Source organism: Brugia malayi (genome assembly GCF_000002995.4).
Source record: "Brugia malayi strain FR3 genome assembly, contig: Bm_v4_Chr3_scaffold_001, whole genome shotgun sequence".
Lineage (NCBI taxonomy): Eukaryota > Metazoa > Nematoda > Chromadorea > Rhabditida > Onchocercidae > Brugia > Brugia malayi.
The window spans coordinates 4,402,226-4,417,068 of NW_025062477.1; the positions used below are offsets into that span (position 1 = coordinate 4,402,226).

A 14,843-nucleotide genomic window follows, 5' to 3' on the forward strand; every position below is an offset into this window, starting at 1 on the left:
AAAATTCTTTACAACACGTTTTGTGAACACGTGAAAGACTTCCTGTATAAAATGAAATTAATAAATTTTTCAATTTGTAAGAGAAATTAATTTTACTGATGTTCGTTTTTTCTTTTTTTTTTTTATTATATCGCACATTTCATTGTTCGATTGATGTCTTTTTTTTTTTTTTTTTGGCAATTACAAATGGGTTATATTGGGCAATTGAGCGGAAATGATGACATTTCTTGAACTATGTGAATGTTGAAATTGTTTGTTTGTAATTGAGGAAATTTTTGATCCATCTCTGAGGGAAATGACAGAATATGTTGGAAGTTTGTTTTAAAAATTTCTTTTTTTTTACCAACATTTATCAGTTGTGTAAAATAATTTTGGGGTAGTTTTTACCTGTTAAAAGTTGCTCACATTAAAATAACATTACATTGGTAATTTGTTGTATTGAAGAAGAGCATTTTTTTTAAGAACTAGAAACCAATTGATTTTTATGACAGGTGGTATATTGGAATAATCAATTCTATGAAAATTGGTATTAACATTTTTTATTTTGGTTTTTTTTTTTATTTCTATAAAGAATATGCGGTAGGTTCCCGATAATGACAATTTGTCTTTTCAACAATAATAGCAGCAATGATTTGGCTAAAATAATTGATGGGTACTGATAAGAAAGTATGTTTTTTTTTTTGATAATAATAGTGATAATAAATATGTTAAAAGAGTATAATTTTTGCACTATTCACAAAAAGTTTTAATTTTATATTGGGTCTTTATTGATAAAAAAAAAAAAAAGCATAAGAGTTAATGCGATAATATTTCCAATCATTTCTCTATGACTAGTGTTAGACTGGAATTTTTTGGCTTATGAAATTTTTTTTTTTTCTTTGAAATCAAACAATTGTTTGGGAAATTTTTTTTTTTTATATCAAAGTAGTTGAAATAACAACTTGAAATAATGACGTGATGCTAATGTTAGACTGAGGAATGCATAGACAGACTCTCGAGAAGGAGATTAGAAGTTTTGCAATTGGCAAAGAATGAAGATATGGATTCATTGGAACAGGCTTGTTGTGAGTTGTGAGGCAATATGAAAAGAAATGAAATGCCTGAAAGGATGAATGGTTGGTTGGTTGGATAGATAGAGAGTTATTATTGATAGTGGTATTACTAGTGATGTTGCACATTGAATTGATTTTTTTATTTATTTATTTTTTTTCCATTCTTAGTAATTTCTCTTTTGCCAACTCTTAATATTACGTACTATTCAAATTAATGTTGTTGTTGTTATTGTTTACTTGGTACATTGATTTATTGCTAAAATGATTTATTGTTCTATTTTCTTTCTGCTATGCATTTCCCCGAAATTCGTTACTCACAAAAGTCTCTTTGCTGTTGATTACAGCAAGTGCAACTCTTAAGTGAAAAGACCAGTTCTATTCCCACACTATAGGTATAGTTCAGGATAGTTGATGATGATGATGATGATGATGATAATGTGTTGTCTATTAATTATTATATTACTGATCATATTATGTGTAATATTATTCTCTTCTATGATAGTGCGCAAAATTCTTTTGAAATACTGTTTATGTTTATTGTTTATATGCCAAACTGTAGTTTTAACGAAATGCTTTAGGGTTGTTTTGTTTTAAAATGCAAATTCATTTTCTGAAGTTAGCATATTATATATATATATATATATATATATATATGCTATTATAGCAAAAAGAGTAATAATAATAATAATAATTAGTATTAATAATATAGGTTTTATTATTTCATTCACTTCATCCTTAGTATACAATTTTTGCCCATCATTGCTATTATTCATTGGTAAATTTGCTAGTTTATATTTTTAGGTATTTAAAAAAACACAAATTTTTTTTACATGAATCATATCAAAATTTTCCTTACTTTCTTTTCCTTTCATGTACACTTCAGCAAGTAAACATTTCTCTTTTTCCATATTTTGTTTCTTTTACTGTCAAACATTAAAATTGATGCTCTTTTCGTATTATTTTTGTTTTTATCTTAAAATTATTTCTGTCAGCAATACCATTGCTGGTGTAGCTTTTTTGCACTGATATTGTTGTGTCGTTGCTGTACCTAACAAATTTTTCATGTTTGAATCATTGTGCCTTCCCACAATTCATTTATTCTTCTCTTATGTACAGAGTGCAAGAAATTATTGCTCAATTGTTAACAGTTTGCGACGTGGTCCTACTTTCTTTCCTACAGTGACATCTATTATTTGCTTACTTGCTAAATTTTTAATACTATAATAACTTCTAAAAAATGTCACCAAGGTTGCTATCAGTTGCCTGCTGTACTACTGGATGTGAAAGGAAGCATCAAACCACCATCGAAAGCGATACGGCTAGAAAGATGCCAGTGAATGAAACAGCTGTGATACCAACATCATTTATAGGCCGTATTAGTGCCCGTACAAGCCTTATTTCAGCCAGAGATTATAAAACAACAGTGCAACTATTGGATGATAACGAAACGATTTGTCAAGAATTCAAGGTCTGTCATCGTTTCTGAAATATTTTAGTGGTAGTGCTTGAATGAGTTCAAATTAACAACAAGTCTGTTTTGATTTTGTGGTGCTTTAAATAATCACAAAAAAAAAAAAAAAAAAAAATTCATTCGAAAGCGACATTATTTTGTTAGTGAATTTCAATTTCTAAGATAAGCGTGACTGATATCACAGCAGAAGTGTAGAAATTTTGAAGCAGTCATGGTGATTTTTAGTTTTATACATATGGAATACGCCCCATTTTAAGATATATTGTCTACAAAGTAAATTGAAAACTTAATATGAAAATAACTGTGAATAAATTTGTAAGAGAGGAAATGGCTTGTATTAATTTAGATGATGTAGAACAAACTGTTTTAAATTGAAATATGCAAATCACTAAACTGCGTTGCTGATTTTTGATCTGTGAAGCTTCCTTTAAATTTAGCAATTTAAGTTAGATAGTAATGTCAGATCAGTTTGCTAAATTATCACGATGATAATGTATGAACTCATAATAGAAAAATATAAGATCTTTTATTTCAGAAAACATCGAACGCCCAAGTTATATTAGACTATATATGCGAATATTTGAATATTGTTGAGAAGGACTACTTTGGTCTGCGATTTCAGGACTTTAGTAGACACAGGGTATGTCAGTTAAATTTAAATTGAGCTATTTTCTCCTTCATTAATTTCTATTTGTACATAACGTAATTTTCGTCAAAAATTTCTTGGACAATTTTCTGTTTAAAAGTTGTGAAATTTTCGAATTTCCACAAATTTCTGTTACCTTTTATCTGCAGCTAATGTTTCTTGCATTATTTCTTTTCAATGACGGAGTAATGTATTTTAGTACTGGATGGATCTCAACAAACCAATATATAAACAAGTACGAGGTGATCCCTTTTGTTTGTTTCACTATTCATTTGTTCATTGGTCAAAGATATGGTAATGAAAAGAATAACGAAATAAATCATAATGAAGTTTAATGCATTTGAAATTTTCATAAAATCTAATCCAAAAATTTTCAAGGTCCTAATGTGGCTTTGCGATTTCGTGTGAGATTCTATCCGTCTGATGTGAGTGTCTTGAAGGAAGAGATAACTCGGTAAGTTATGAAAATCCTTTAACCATACATTATATTTGATTTTTTACAGACTTATCGTTATTTGGGTTTCTTCTTGCGATTTAAACACATGAATAATTTATTTTGTTCACCATATTGCATGACTTTACAAAGAGAAAAAAAATATTTCTCAAATTATTTTATTTATCATTATCTAACTTTCCAAATAATTATTAATCAAGTATTACTTCATTTTCTTATATCTTAATTTAGTACATATATTTAAATATTAATGTAATATTCAAATGCATTCTTCAGTTGCCTCAATTTCAACTCTATTTTTAGCGTTCTTCCTGTGATAAGAGTACTGGAAGAATCTGCCTAAGATGAATTTAAATTAATTTTGTATGCTTCTTCTAATAACAAATACTTTCTCTAAAGGTATATGTTATTTGTGCAGCTACAAAGAGATCTCCTTCATGGACGTTTGTACTGTTCTCAGAATGAAGCAGCTGTATTGAGTGCGCTGGCTCTGCAATGTTTGTTTTTTTTCCTCTAATTTAAAATCTAGTGTATTATTTCAAGAAAGATATGATTTCTGTTCTTCTCTTCTGGTCAATTTCAACTTTCTCAACTTTTAGCCATAATCGGTGATTATGATGCAGAAGAGAGACCAAAAAATTATGTAGCTGAATACAAGTTACTTTTAAAACAAACCGAAAAACTTGAGGAAAAGATCGCGGAATCTCATAAATTATTCAAGTTAGTTTTTCCTGTTACATTATGCATGCATTTTGGGTTGCTCCCTCTTGTTGATAGTTTAAGCTTTTAAATCTGAATTAAGACAGAAAATTCTAATTTGTTAAATTTAATTTTACATAGTAAATTACATTTATTGCCTTTTTTTTTTAATAACTTTTGATCAATTTTCTTATACAGAGGACTCACTCCGGCAGAAGCGGAAATGGAATTTTTGAAACGAGCATCCAAATTAGACACTTACGGATTTGATCCATATACTGTCACGGTAAATGATTCATTGAAGTTATCGTTACTTCTTTAATTGTTGGATCTAAGTTTTAGTTTCTGAGTTTTTTAATTTCTCTTCGTATGTAAATAATTGCTGAAACATTAGCTGTTTTTTAGAGTAAGCAAAAACAGACAATGTATATCGGTGTTACACATCGTGGTATCTACATTTACCATATCAGTCGAATGATCCATCACATCACATGGTTTGTTTTATCTCGATAATTAGACTAGTCTCTTCTTACGATTACATGATTATGAAAACATGAATTACACGGTTATAGGAAAAATATAGGAATGGAATTGAACTAATTGCTAATTTTCATTCAAGTATACTTTTGATTTAATTTAGTTATTAAAATTAAAAATTATTAAAATTTATTTAATATTTTGCTGATGTTTTCGAAAAAGACTTGAACAAAAACGTTTATTGAACTGTCATTTCATATATATATATATATATATATGTAGAGTTTAAGTTTTTTTTACATATTTTATCCAGCTGCATTTAGCAATAGAAAAGTCTGAATAATTATGTATTATTGATTCATTTCTAGGAATGAACTGGAAAAAGTGGATTATGTTGGAAAAGAAATTATTATAACACCGGTGTCATCTTACGTATCGCCTTACTTATCGTCCTCTGAGGATGATGAAGTACGTTTTGTAGAAGTTTTCCTAAATAGATGAATGCTTTATCTCAACAAATTGTTTCAGTTCGAATCAATTTCTAGAAAATAAAAAATAAATTTACAAAAAAAAGAATCTATAAAGAGTAAACAAAAATGAAGATAAATATCTCTCAAATTTTAATAACGCTATATTGCTTAACGATTCAGTTCACTCTTTTTAGCATACAACGGATACATTGAAATCCACTTCCAGTATAAGAAATGTACGTGTTAGTTTGAAATCTTTATTCTATCTGTAGTTGAATGTATTTCATAATTTGATAGAATATGGAAGTAACTCTACAATATGTGGATTTAATTTTTAAAGTTTGATTTTTTTTTCATTTTATTGCTTATAATAATGCTATTACCTTTTTTAATTTTCAGGGATTTATCAAGTTCCATAATAAAACAACAGGTGCTCTGAAATTCCACTGTCCATCAGCCATGTTTGCGAAACATCTTTGGCGTCATATTTTGTCACAGCAAGCTTTTTTTACTGAAAATGACGCCAAGCATATTAAACCAAAATTTTCAAAGTTAGCTTTTAATTTCTCTTCAAATCTTTGGAATTAGTGTAAACTAAATATTTCTTTAACATTAGTGTGAGCCAGATATTTTAGACATTTAATGGTTGATTACGAAAGTGATGGATAAATAAATTGAAATACTGCTTATAGACCGCGTATACCCTTGTTGACTCGTGGTTCAACATTTCGTTTTCCGACATCAAGAGTCCTTCATGAAATTGAAGTAGAAGGACATAGCAAACGCGATGGTCCTCAACCAAGATTTACCAGATATCCATTGCTTCGCCAGTCACCGCGACAACCTGTTTGCAATACCAGTAATAACTACAACTCACTATCAGTTGTTCATAACGGTGAGAAAGTCTCTGAAGGTAAATGGTTGATATTTTTGTGGTTATATTCCATGAATAAAATTGATCGGAAGAGATAATCATTATCTCTTAACAATGCATCTTTAGTGATTATACTTGTTTTGTTAATATTCATATGAATTTTGTGTCATTCAGTAACAATATCATGATTTTTTTCTAACAGCTGTATCATAGGTTTTTTTTTTTTAACTTCTTTTCTTTAAATCTTGTTGGTTTAAATGAGGACACGAAATGCATCTTCGCATAAGTTTTACAGAAAACAAAAATATGAGATTTTTGGGAGTGATTTTATATTTAGAGTTTTCCAGTGATACTTGAAAATGTGGAGGAAGAAAATGCAATAAAAATAGCTTCAAACAATGATGGGATGACTGAAGTGGATTTATTGCCGATCGCCGAAACTTCAACCACTATCGCTTCCTCTAGTTCCGAAAATACGGTAGGTCAAGTCCCGAGACTGTCGCTTCCGAAAATGCTATTAATTTGGTAGTATATGTTATTCACCTTCATTCCAGTTTTATATTCATATTAGAAATGTGTGTTCTCACTATTTCATCTATAATTTACCATTAAAATTTTCTTTAAATTTTTTTGATTTTTGCTTCTTTAAAACTAACAGTGTATTTTTTTTCTTCTTAATTCCAGTAGACAGTGCTATGAATTTCAATTCTTTTTTCATGAATTTCATGTGAGAATTAGTTGGAAAAGGAGAAATCTTTCCAGTGTAATTGATGACTTTTTTTAATGTGAATGATAGAGTAAGGGATTTAAAGTTATGAAATTTTATGGAAGATTAAACGAGGACTATTAATTTCAGCATTTTCATTTGAAGAAATACTGATGTATAGCGTTTTATTGTGATAGCATAGAAAAGTATCAGTGAAATTAGTTAATAAAAATTATATATCATTTTTTGCTTTCAATGTTTCAATTATTGCTATGTGATTTCAATTGATCAACTTGTGCTAATGTGGATGAATGTAAAAGTTATTAACAATTAATTAATTATATGTGGAATTTGGGTTACAAAAAAATTCATTTGGGAGCTTCCCGTATAGGGCTTGAATTTTGTTTGTTCCATTTCAGACAACATTTACTATACATCTTGTGCGGAAAGAACCATTATCTTCAGAGACGGTATGATAAAATCAATCATGTGACATTTGTTCCTTTTTTCTTTTAATAGCCTAATTAATGCTTTCTTTTGTTTTGATAGACTGCTTTATGCATTAACTATCAACTTTGTGTTTTATTGTGATATAACTTGTTTTTGTGTTGACAGTTGGACTAATCGCTTTTGATAATATGTTGTAGTAATGTTTGTGCAGGTGTGTCTGTGTCTGTGTGTGTGTGTGTGTTTCTGTACTAAAGTTATTATATGAAAGTTTAGGAACGTTTTGAGATGGAATCAGAAGAGGCCTATAAATTTTTGAGAGGATATATTGGGACAAAAAAAAAAAAGATTTGAAAGAATACTGAAATTCTTTGTTTTATCTTTGTAAAAAAAAAAAAAATTGTCTTAAATTTTTTCATAAATCTTGAAAAAAAAAAAGAGATAGTTGTTTGAAGTTTTCAAAAATTAATAGGCAAATTATTAATGCATGGTCTGTTGTTGTTTTTAGTTCTTTTTTTCTTTTTTCCCTTGGACTACATGTTAATATAAATTCAATAATTTTTATTATTAATCGCTTTGTGCTGAGAGCACCAAAACATTATTGTTAAATGGAAATTGTTGGTTATTTAAAATAAGTTACTTTACTTCTCGTAGCAAAATAGTTTCCAAAAAAACAAGAAAAAAAAAATCATCGCAAATTTCTGGATAAAAAAAAAAATATCATTAAAATTTTTTATTCTTATAAAGATAAAAAATGATTGGGAAATATTTTGAGTAGTTTTTTCTTTATTTCACTTTGGTATTGTCATGCTTGATAAAAAAAAAAAAAATCACAATAACGATGAATTTTATAGTGATACACAAATGCTTAAGCAGCCATCAGTGATTTTTTTTTTTTTTTTTGTTAATGAAAATTATTGTATTTGAATTTTATGGTATAATTGCAGTTTGGTACTTCTCATTCTGGAATGCAGTCGCCAGTTAACGATTCTTTTGAACAGATGTTAAATGCGGTAAAGCCATTACACATTAGCACACCTACTGGAAATTCTGGTCCTGATAACATAACGACAACGATGACGAAAACAAATAATGTTGAATGTGATATTAATAGATATGAAAGTGTTGAAAAATCATTAGAATATGATCATAATAACTATGCTACAACCTCTCAACATTTAATAAATAATGAGAAATTAGGAGTTATTACAAGACGACATCCTAACAATTCGATTACTGTATCTGCTGCTAAAATATTCTTCTCATTACTGCTATTTTGGCTTCTATTAATTGCTGTTGCTATCTCACTATTTGAGGTATGTTGTTGTTTTACTACAAACTTTACTAATTTTCAAATACATTACTTGTGAAGAATGGAAGCCATAATTATAGAATTGATTAGGTGGTATAAGTTCATCATTAATGTGATAAATTGATCATTAAAGTAGTTCTGAATTTATTTGATTTGTCCACTTATCAAATTTCAGACATTCTTTAGCTCTTTTTTTTTCTTTATTATTATTGAATAGATAGCATAGTGAAATATTTTTCCTTCTTTTCTTTTCATAAACTTTATTCCGATTTTGTAATGAAGTCTGTCTTTTTTTTTTAGCACGATTCACCATGGTTAAATTCTATACCAGCTTTGGATTCAGTGAGGCACATATTCTATGAACCACTGCGACACTACATTTTAGCTTTGTATGTTCGCTTAGGACGCCACTGAATATTTGGAGATTTTTTTTTTCATGTTAATTATCGAATTTAATGTTTTTTTTTTCAATCATCCTTCATTATTTAGCTCATTTTTTCTTTTAAGATGAGAGAAATATTTAAATCGCAAATTAGTTAAGTAAGCTTTTGATTTTATAACGAAATTTATTGATATTTATTTAGGCAAAACGTTGTTTTGTTTGTCTTTTATGGTGATAAAGATGGGATTTCTCATTTATTTGCAAAATTTGCATATTTTTGCTTTGACTATTTCCTGAAATATTCTTGCTGAGCCTTTCTGTCTCACTGCTACAGTTTTCATCGTTAATTAGAACAGTTTTTTTTGTTTACTGTCAATTTGTTGGGTTAGTTTTTTAACAGTTTAACTTTCTACAAGCCTAGGCACATTTTTTAAGTTCACCTCTCACTTAACTATGATAAACTTTTGATGTTAATCTTCTGAGTCCGTCTTCTGGTGCAAAATGATTGCACTGCAATATTAAAATGTTTAATGTCCTTACCGCATAAGTTCATTTTCTTTTAGTCGTAATTGATATTGGGAGTTTAAGGATTTATTTCATTGCAGTTAAGACTTTTCCATTTTTTTTTTTCAAATCTTTATTGAAAACTGTAATCCGTGCAATTGCTCCTGATTGTGCTTATTTCGGTTGCAACAACCTTAATATGAATTATAAATAAATGATTTATTGTATGCACAAACATTTGATAATTTATGAAAAATTTTCTTTTTTCAAATTTTCTTTTTTGTTTTATTATTTTCATGAAAGCCTCGAAAACCGTTTTTTGTTTTTTATTAGTCATAAGACTGCCTGAATTAAAATTAATATTAAAACTTAAATTTAAGACTTAGAAGATATCAGACGAAGAATTAATTATTCTCTGATCAATAGTAGATTGCTACAAAACGAGATTTGAAATTTTTTGTATTGGTAATGGTGAGATAAGTTAAAGCCAATTAAGCTCAAAATGCTCAATTAGGCTCAAAATATAAAAATAAAGTAAGTGAGGAATGATTTACCCTTTGAAATTTACCATAAATCTAATACCAAATGCAAGTTATTTGCCTATCTGTTTGATATATTAGCCATTGTTTTTTTCCAAGCGTTGAAAGTATAACTTTTTACTGTGTTAAATTCAAAAAATAAATTATCAATGCTTCAAATATGCATTTCGAGCATAATTTAACAAAAATGAAAGTACAAATCTGATTGTTATTTAAAGTATGAAAATTTTAGCACTGCTAGGAATGTTACTGCTAATTAAAAAGTAAAGTAAAATTTTAAACAATAATATTTCTTTCTAGAATACATATCAAATTATACTTGAATGATTACTCATATATATATATTAAAAAAAAAAAAAACAATTTTAGGTAAAATAATTGTTTACGTTAACAAAATCTTTATTTCCTATTTTTTTTTTTTTTGTCTGAATTTATCAAATTACATTTTAAAAAAATCTTTTTTTCTTATTTTTCTTGCACAATACTAAATTTTGCTTTTTGTTTTTTGTTTTTTTTTTCAAATAATTAAGATAGGAATGAAATAATATTAGGAAGTAATCAATTTGTTCTGACAAATCAAATATTATTGATGATATTAATGGGATGGCAGGGAATATATTGTCGTGTGAAGTATAGAAGTTGTCACATAAATATGACATAATAGAGGAGGAAGGTCTTTTTCTAATCACCATGACAACATATTCATTTTTTTTCTTCATATAAATTAGAAACGAGGCATCATTTTACTGCTATGATATCAATATATCTAAAAATTTAATTTATTATTTTTGATTTTTTTCATTTTGATTTGTTAAAAGTTTAATATTACTATTTCTTACATATTTTAGTTACAAATTTTGTTAGTATTTTTTTTCCTTTTAAATTTGTTAATTTTGATAGTACTAATGTTATGAACAGTATATTCATATATATATAATAAAAAATAATTTCAAAATGCTAATACTGCTAATTTAAAATTTACTTTTGCATAAGATAAAGTTTAATTAATGCGTAGCCACAATTATATTTTAATTCATTTTTTATTTCAGTCCAATTTACAAGTCAAATTTAATAAATTACAATGATTATTTATTTATGGCATATATTAATATTATCTGAATTACGATATTTGCATAATTTGTTTATCATTTTCTAGCGTCAATTTTGCGCTAATTTCTAAATGATCTCAATGCGGTAAAAAAAAAAAAAAAAAAAAAAAAACAAAAAAACAAAAAATAAAAAATGGAATCACAACGGCGACGACATAATGGTTTTACTTGGCCACCGTCATTTTTACAATTATTTTTTTGGGTAACAATACCCATAATAGCTTCCAGTACTGCATTTTTGCTCATACCTTTGCATGTATTATACGCGCCTATTGCTGTTTTTATTGGGACAATATGGCTTATACTACAAATTATTATATTAACATACATCGATCCAGCAGTAAGCAATTTGCAAAAAAATCAAGCACCAGCATATTTTGATGCTAGCAAACATGAGCATGTTATCGAGAATCTCTTCTGCAATATTTGTTTAATTAATGTGTTAGTAAATTTATATTTACTCTTTAAAATTAATGTTCACTTTTTTATTTTTTAGATAGATAGATAGATAGATATTATAGGTTATAATTTTATTTTATAAATGAATTATAATATATCTGTTAAAATATTCCACTTACTAGCATATTATCTACATGCTATGATAAAATAGGGCGCAATAAGATGTTGCATAATTAAGCGCAATTGTATATATGTGCTTAATTTACCTAATAATCTACTATTAAGTAAATAAGAATGAAATATTATTTGTTCTTTTTTTTTTTTTTTTGCATTCATAAATTTATAATTGAAAAATGAATTTTAGAGATTCCACTTGTAAGCATTGTCGTCAATGTAACAAATGTATATCTGGATTTGATCATCATTGCAAATGGCTTAATAATTGCATTGGTGCGGTAAATTATAGGTTAGTTTCCGCAAAAAAAAAAAAATTTGTTTTTGTTCATTTCTTAAGAATAATTTTTATTTTTCATTTTCTTTTTTTTTTTTGTATGAAGCAAAGAGGAAGAGAATGTAAAATAAGAGTTTTTATCAATTTTTTTTTTTTTTTTTTTATTGGTATTTTTTTAACTCTTCTTGCAAATGTCTTTTTATTTATGATTTGTTTGAGTTAAAAATTCCTCTTTTTTTTTTTGAATTTAATGAAAAAAAACATTAAGAATGATTGTTGAATTTATTTTCTAAAATTTATTCGCTAAATTTTCTCATTTTATTGTTAGCAAAATGAAATATTTCGTAAATTTGTATTAGCATTTTTAGATTATTTTTATTGTTAGTGTTATCAGTATGTTTTATATCAGCTCTCATATCAACATGTCTGCTTATCCTTATAGTGATATCATTTATCAGTATTGGATTACTTCCACATGCAGGTAATTTTATTTAATCAGGAATTTATTGTTTTCCTAATGAAATCTGAGTGTTTTGGGTATATTAAATAATAGGTAGGTATATTAAATGATATGTAAGTATATTAAATGATATGTGGGTATATTAAGTGATGTGTGGGTATATTAAATAATATGTGGGTATATTAAGTAATAGGTAGTTATATTAAATGATATGTGGATATATTAAATGATGTGCGGGTATGTTAAATAATGTGCGGGTATGTTAAATAAATAATATACCTACCTAAGGTAGGTATATTAAATGATATGTGGGTTTATTGTAATAAAAGTGAAAGAATTAGTAAGTTAAAAAGTTGAAACTGCAATATTTATAATATTTGATGTAAAAAAAAAAAAAAAAAAAAAAAAAAAAAAAAAAAAAGAAAAAAGTAAAATAAAAAAAAATTTTTTTTTTTTTTTACATTTCAGATAAATTACCAATAAAATTATTATTATGGCAAAGTCTATGCTTTGCTGCTAGTATTTTATATTCTACGGTTGCTATTATGTGCGCACATTTACTCTATTTTCATTACAAATTATGTTAGTCATTTAAGGATTAATTATTTTACTAAATAATATTACTAAATATAATTATTTTATTCCAAAAAAACAAAATCAAAAAAAAAAAAGTATATCTTTTAGAAAGAATATAATTTTTTAAGAATATATATATATATATTTGTTTTTTAAAAAAAGGTAGATAATTGAAATGATAATTATAAAGAACAATTTATTCTTTTTTTTTAAATTGTTTTATAATAAAATTTATTTATTTATTTGTAGGGCGACGTGGCATGACAACATATCATTTCATACGAATTAATAGAAGATGCATGGTATGTTTATTTTCAATTAAAATAACAATAATCAATTGATCATTATAATATAATTCAACATGAAAAGTTTTTTTTTTTTTTTTGATTTGTTTGTTTGTTTTTTTTTTTGTTGTTATTTATCATTGTTTTTACTTTTACTTGTTTACATGAAGAAGTGAAAAAATTGCAAAATAAAATTTAACTTTGATACTTGTTTTTTCTTTTTTTTCACTTTTCCATACAATAAACAAAAGATAAACAATAGAGAATAAATATTGATTTCATATAATATAAATAAATAAATAAATAAATATGATTTTTTGTTTTTTTATATAATATAAATAAATAAATATAATTTCTTGTTTTTTTTTATAATATAAGTAAATAAATATGATTTTTTTGTTTTTTTTTTTCTCTTTTCTTTTTTGTGCTACACAACAATATATATAATTATTAAAACAAAATTTGATATTTTATCTATAAATAATATTTTGTTTGATATTTTATAAATGATATTTTATACAATTGTTATTTTATTTTGCATCTATAAAAAATTATTTTTTTTTTTTTTTTTTGAAAAATAAGTTCAAGAAGAGATAAAAACTTTTCACTAATTTAATTTTTGCATAATTAATTTACATTTTTATTTAGAATAATCAGCAACAGCAACAGCAACAACAACAACAAGAGAAGAATCTATCATTAAATGTTAATACAATACCTGGTTTAATTCCACTCGAGAAAACCTGTTCCAAATTAGGTGTTATTAAATCAAGAGCTATTCATGATTCGAACATTGATAATCCATATGTCTCTTTTACATTTCAAGAAAATTTCACTAATAATGAACTCAAATAATTTAGAATTTAGAATTAATACTCATTTCATTTTATTTATCCTTTATGATTGTCCTTTATAATAAATACTTGAATAAAATGAAAGAAAGCAAAAAGAGGAAAAAAAAATTCACAAATGAATTTCAATTTTATTATTTCCGAAATGAAACAATTGAATAAAATTTCTTGTTGAATTGTGATTAGTTCCTGAGCATTTTTAAATTTTAATATAGTGCTTTTTTTAATTTTATAATTTTAATATATGACATTTAAAATTTTTTTTTTAATATTTATTTATTTTTTTAAATGATTTTTAAGTTTATACTTTATCCATGTCAACTTTATCACATTTTTTTTTTCTTCATTATAGATTTGATAAGCTGAGCTTAACAACAATTTGTTTCTTTCATGAAATAAATATTATCTGTCTTTTCACATATTTCAAACAAATCTCACAACTAATAGATTGCCTTGCATTTGTAATAGATTGTAATAATTTCAAATGATTCTTTAAAAAATTTCATTCTTTATTACTTCTCTTCAACTATGCATATATTATCACGACAAATGCGCCAATGATAACAAAAAATGTTTGTATAGAAGTGGTCAACAAGTATCGCTTTAAAGTTATTTCACTTTTAACTTAATTTTAGACGATTGATTTTTCATCTTAAATACAAATCGTTATGATGTCTTCG

General features: G+C 26.0%; 3 protein-coding genes across 5 annotated transcripts; 2 read left to right on the plus strand and 1 right to left on the minus strand.

Moving 5' to 3' along the window:
- Positions 1-1,362: 1,362 nt before the first annotated feature.
- On the minus strand, positions 1,363-1,960 carry Bm1405 (Uncharacterized protein; the record flags this gene model as incomplete). Its single annotated transcript, XM_043079959.1, has 2 exons — positions 1,363-1,496; positions 1,909-1,960. The coding sequence occupies 2 exons, from the start codon at positions 1,958-1,960 to the stop codon at positions 1,363-1,365; spliced, it is 186 nt and encodes a 61-aa protein (XP_042935893.1).
- Positions 1,961-2,379: 419 nt separating this feature from the next.
- Bma-frm-4 (Ferm domain (protein4.1-ezrin-radixin-moesin) family protein 4-like) lies at positions 2,380-9,022 on the plus strand (the record flags this gene model as incomplete). Of its 3 annotated transcripts, XM_043079960.1 has the most annotated exons (16): positions 2,380-2,520; positions 3,059-3,163; positions 3,369-3,411; positions 3,548-3,623; positions 4,023-4,120; positions 4,223-4,343; positions 4,521-4,608; positions 4,728-4,816; positions 5,168-5,267; positions 5,464-5,505; positions 5,669-5,820; positions 5,962-6,182; positions 6,491-6,621; positions 7,269-7,319; positions 8,244-8,612; positions 8,909-9,022. In XM_043079960.1, the coding sequence occupies 16 exons, from the start codon at positions 2,380-2,382 to the stop codon at positions 9,020-9,022; spliced, it is 1,941 nt and encodes a 646-aa protein (XP_042935894.1). The 3 variants fall into 3 exon arrangements, with proteins under 3 accessions (XP_042935894.1, XP_042935895.1, XP_042935896.1); XM_043079961.1 differs by lacking the exon at positions 7,269-7,319; XM_043079962.1 differs by lacking the exons at positions 2,380-2,520; positions 3,059-3,163; positions 3,369-3,411; ... (9 more) ...; positions 6,491-6,621; positions 7,269-7,319 and having other exon boundaries at positions 8,265-8,612.
- A 2,253-nt stretch (positions 9,023-11,275) lies between these two features.
- On the plus strand, positions 11,276-14,167 carry Bma-dhhc-11 (Uncharacterized protein; the record flags this gene model as incomplete). The annotated part of the gene is made up of 5 exons (XM_043079963.1): positions 11,276-11,583; positions 11,906-12,007; positions 12,361-12,473; positions 13,278-13,330; positions 13,961-14,167. 5 exons carry the CDS (start codon positions 11,276-11,278, stop codon positions 14,165-14,167), a joined length of 783 nt encoding a protein of 260 aa, XP_042935897.1.
- Positions 14,168-14,843: the final 676 nt, after the last annotated feature.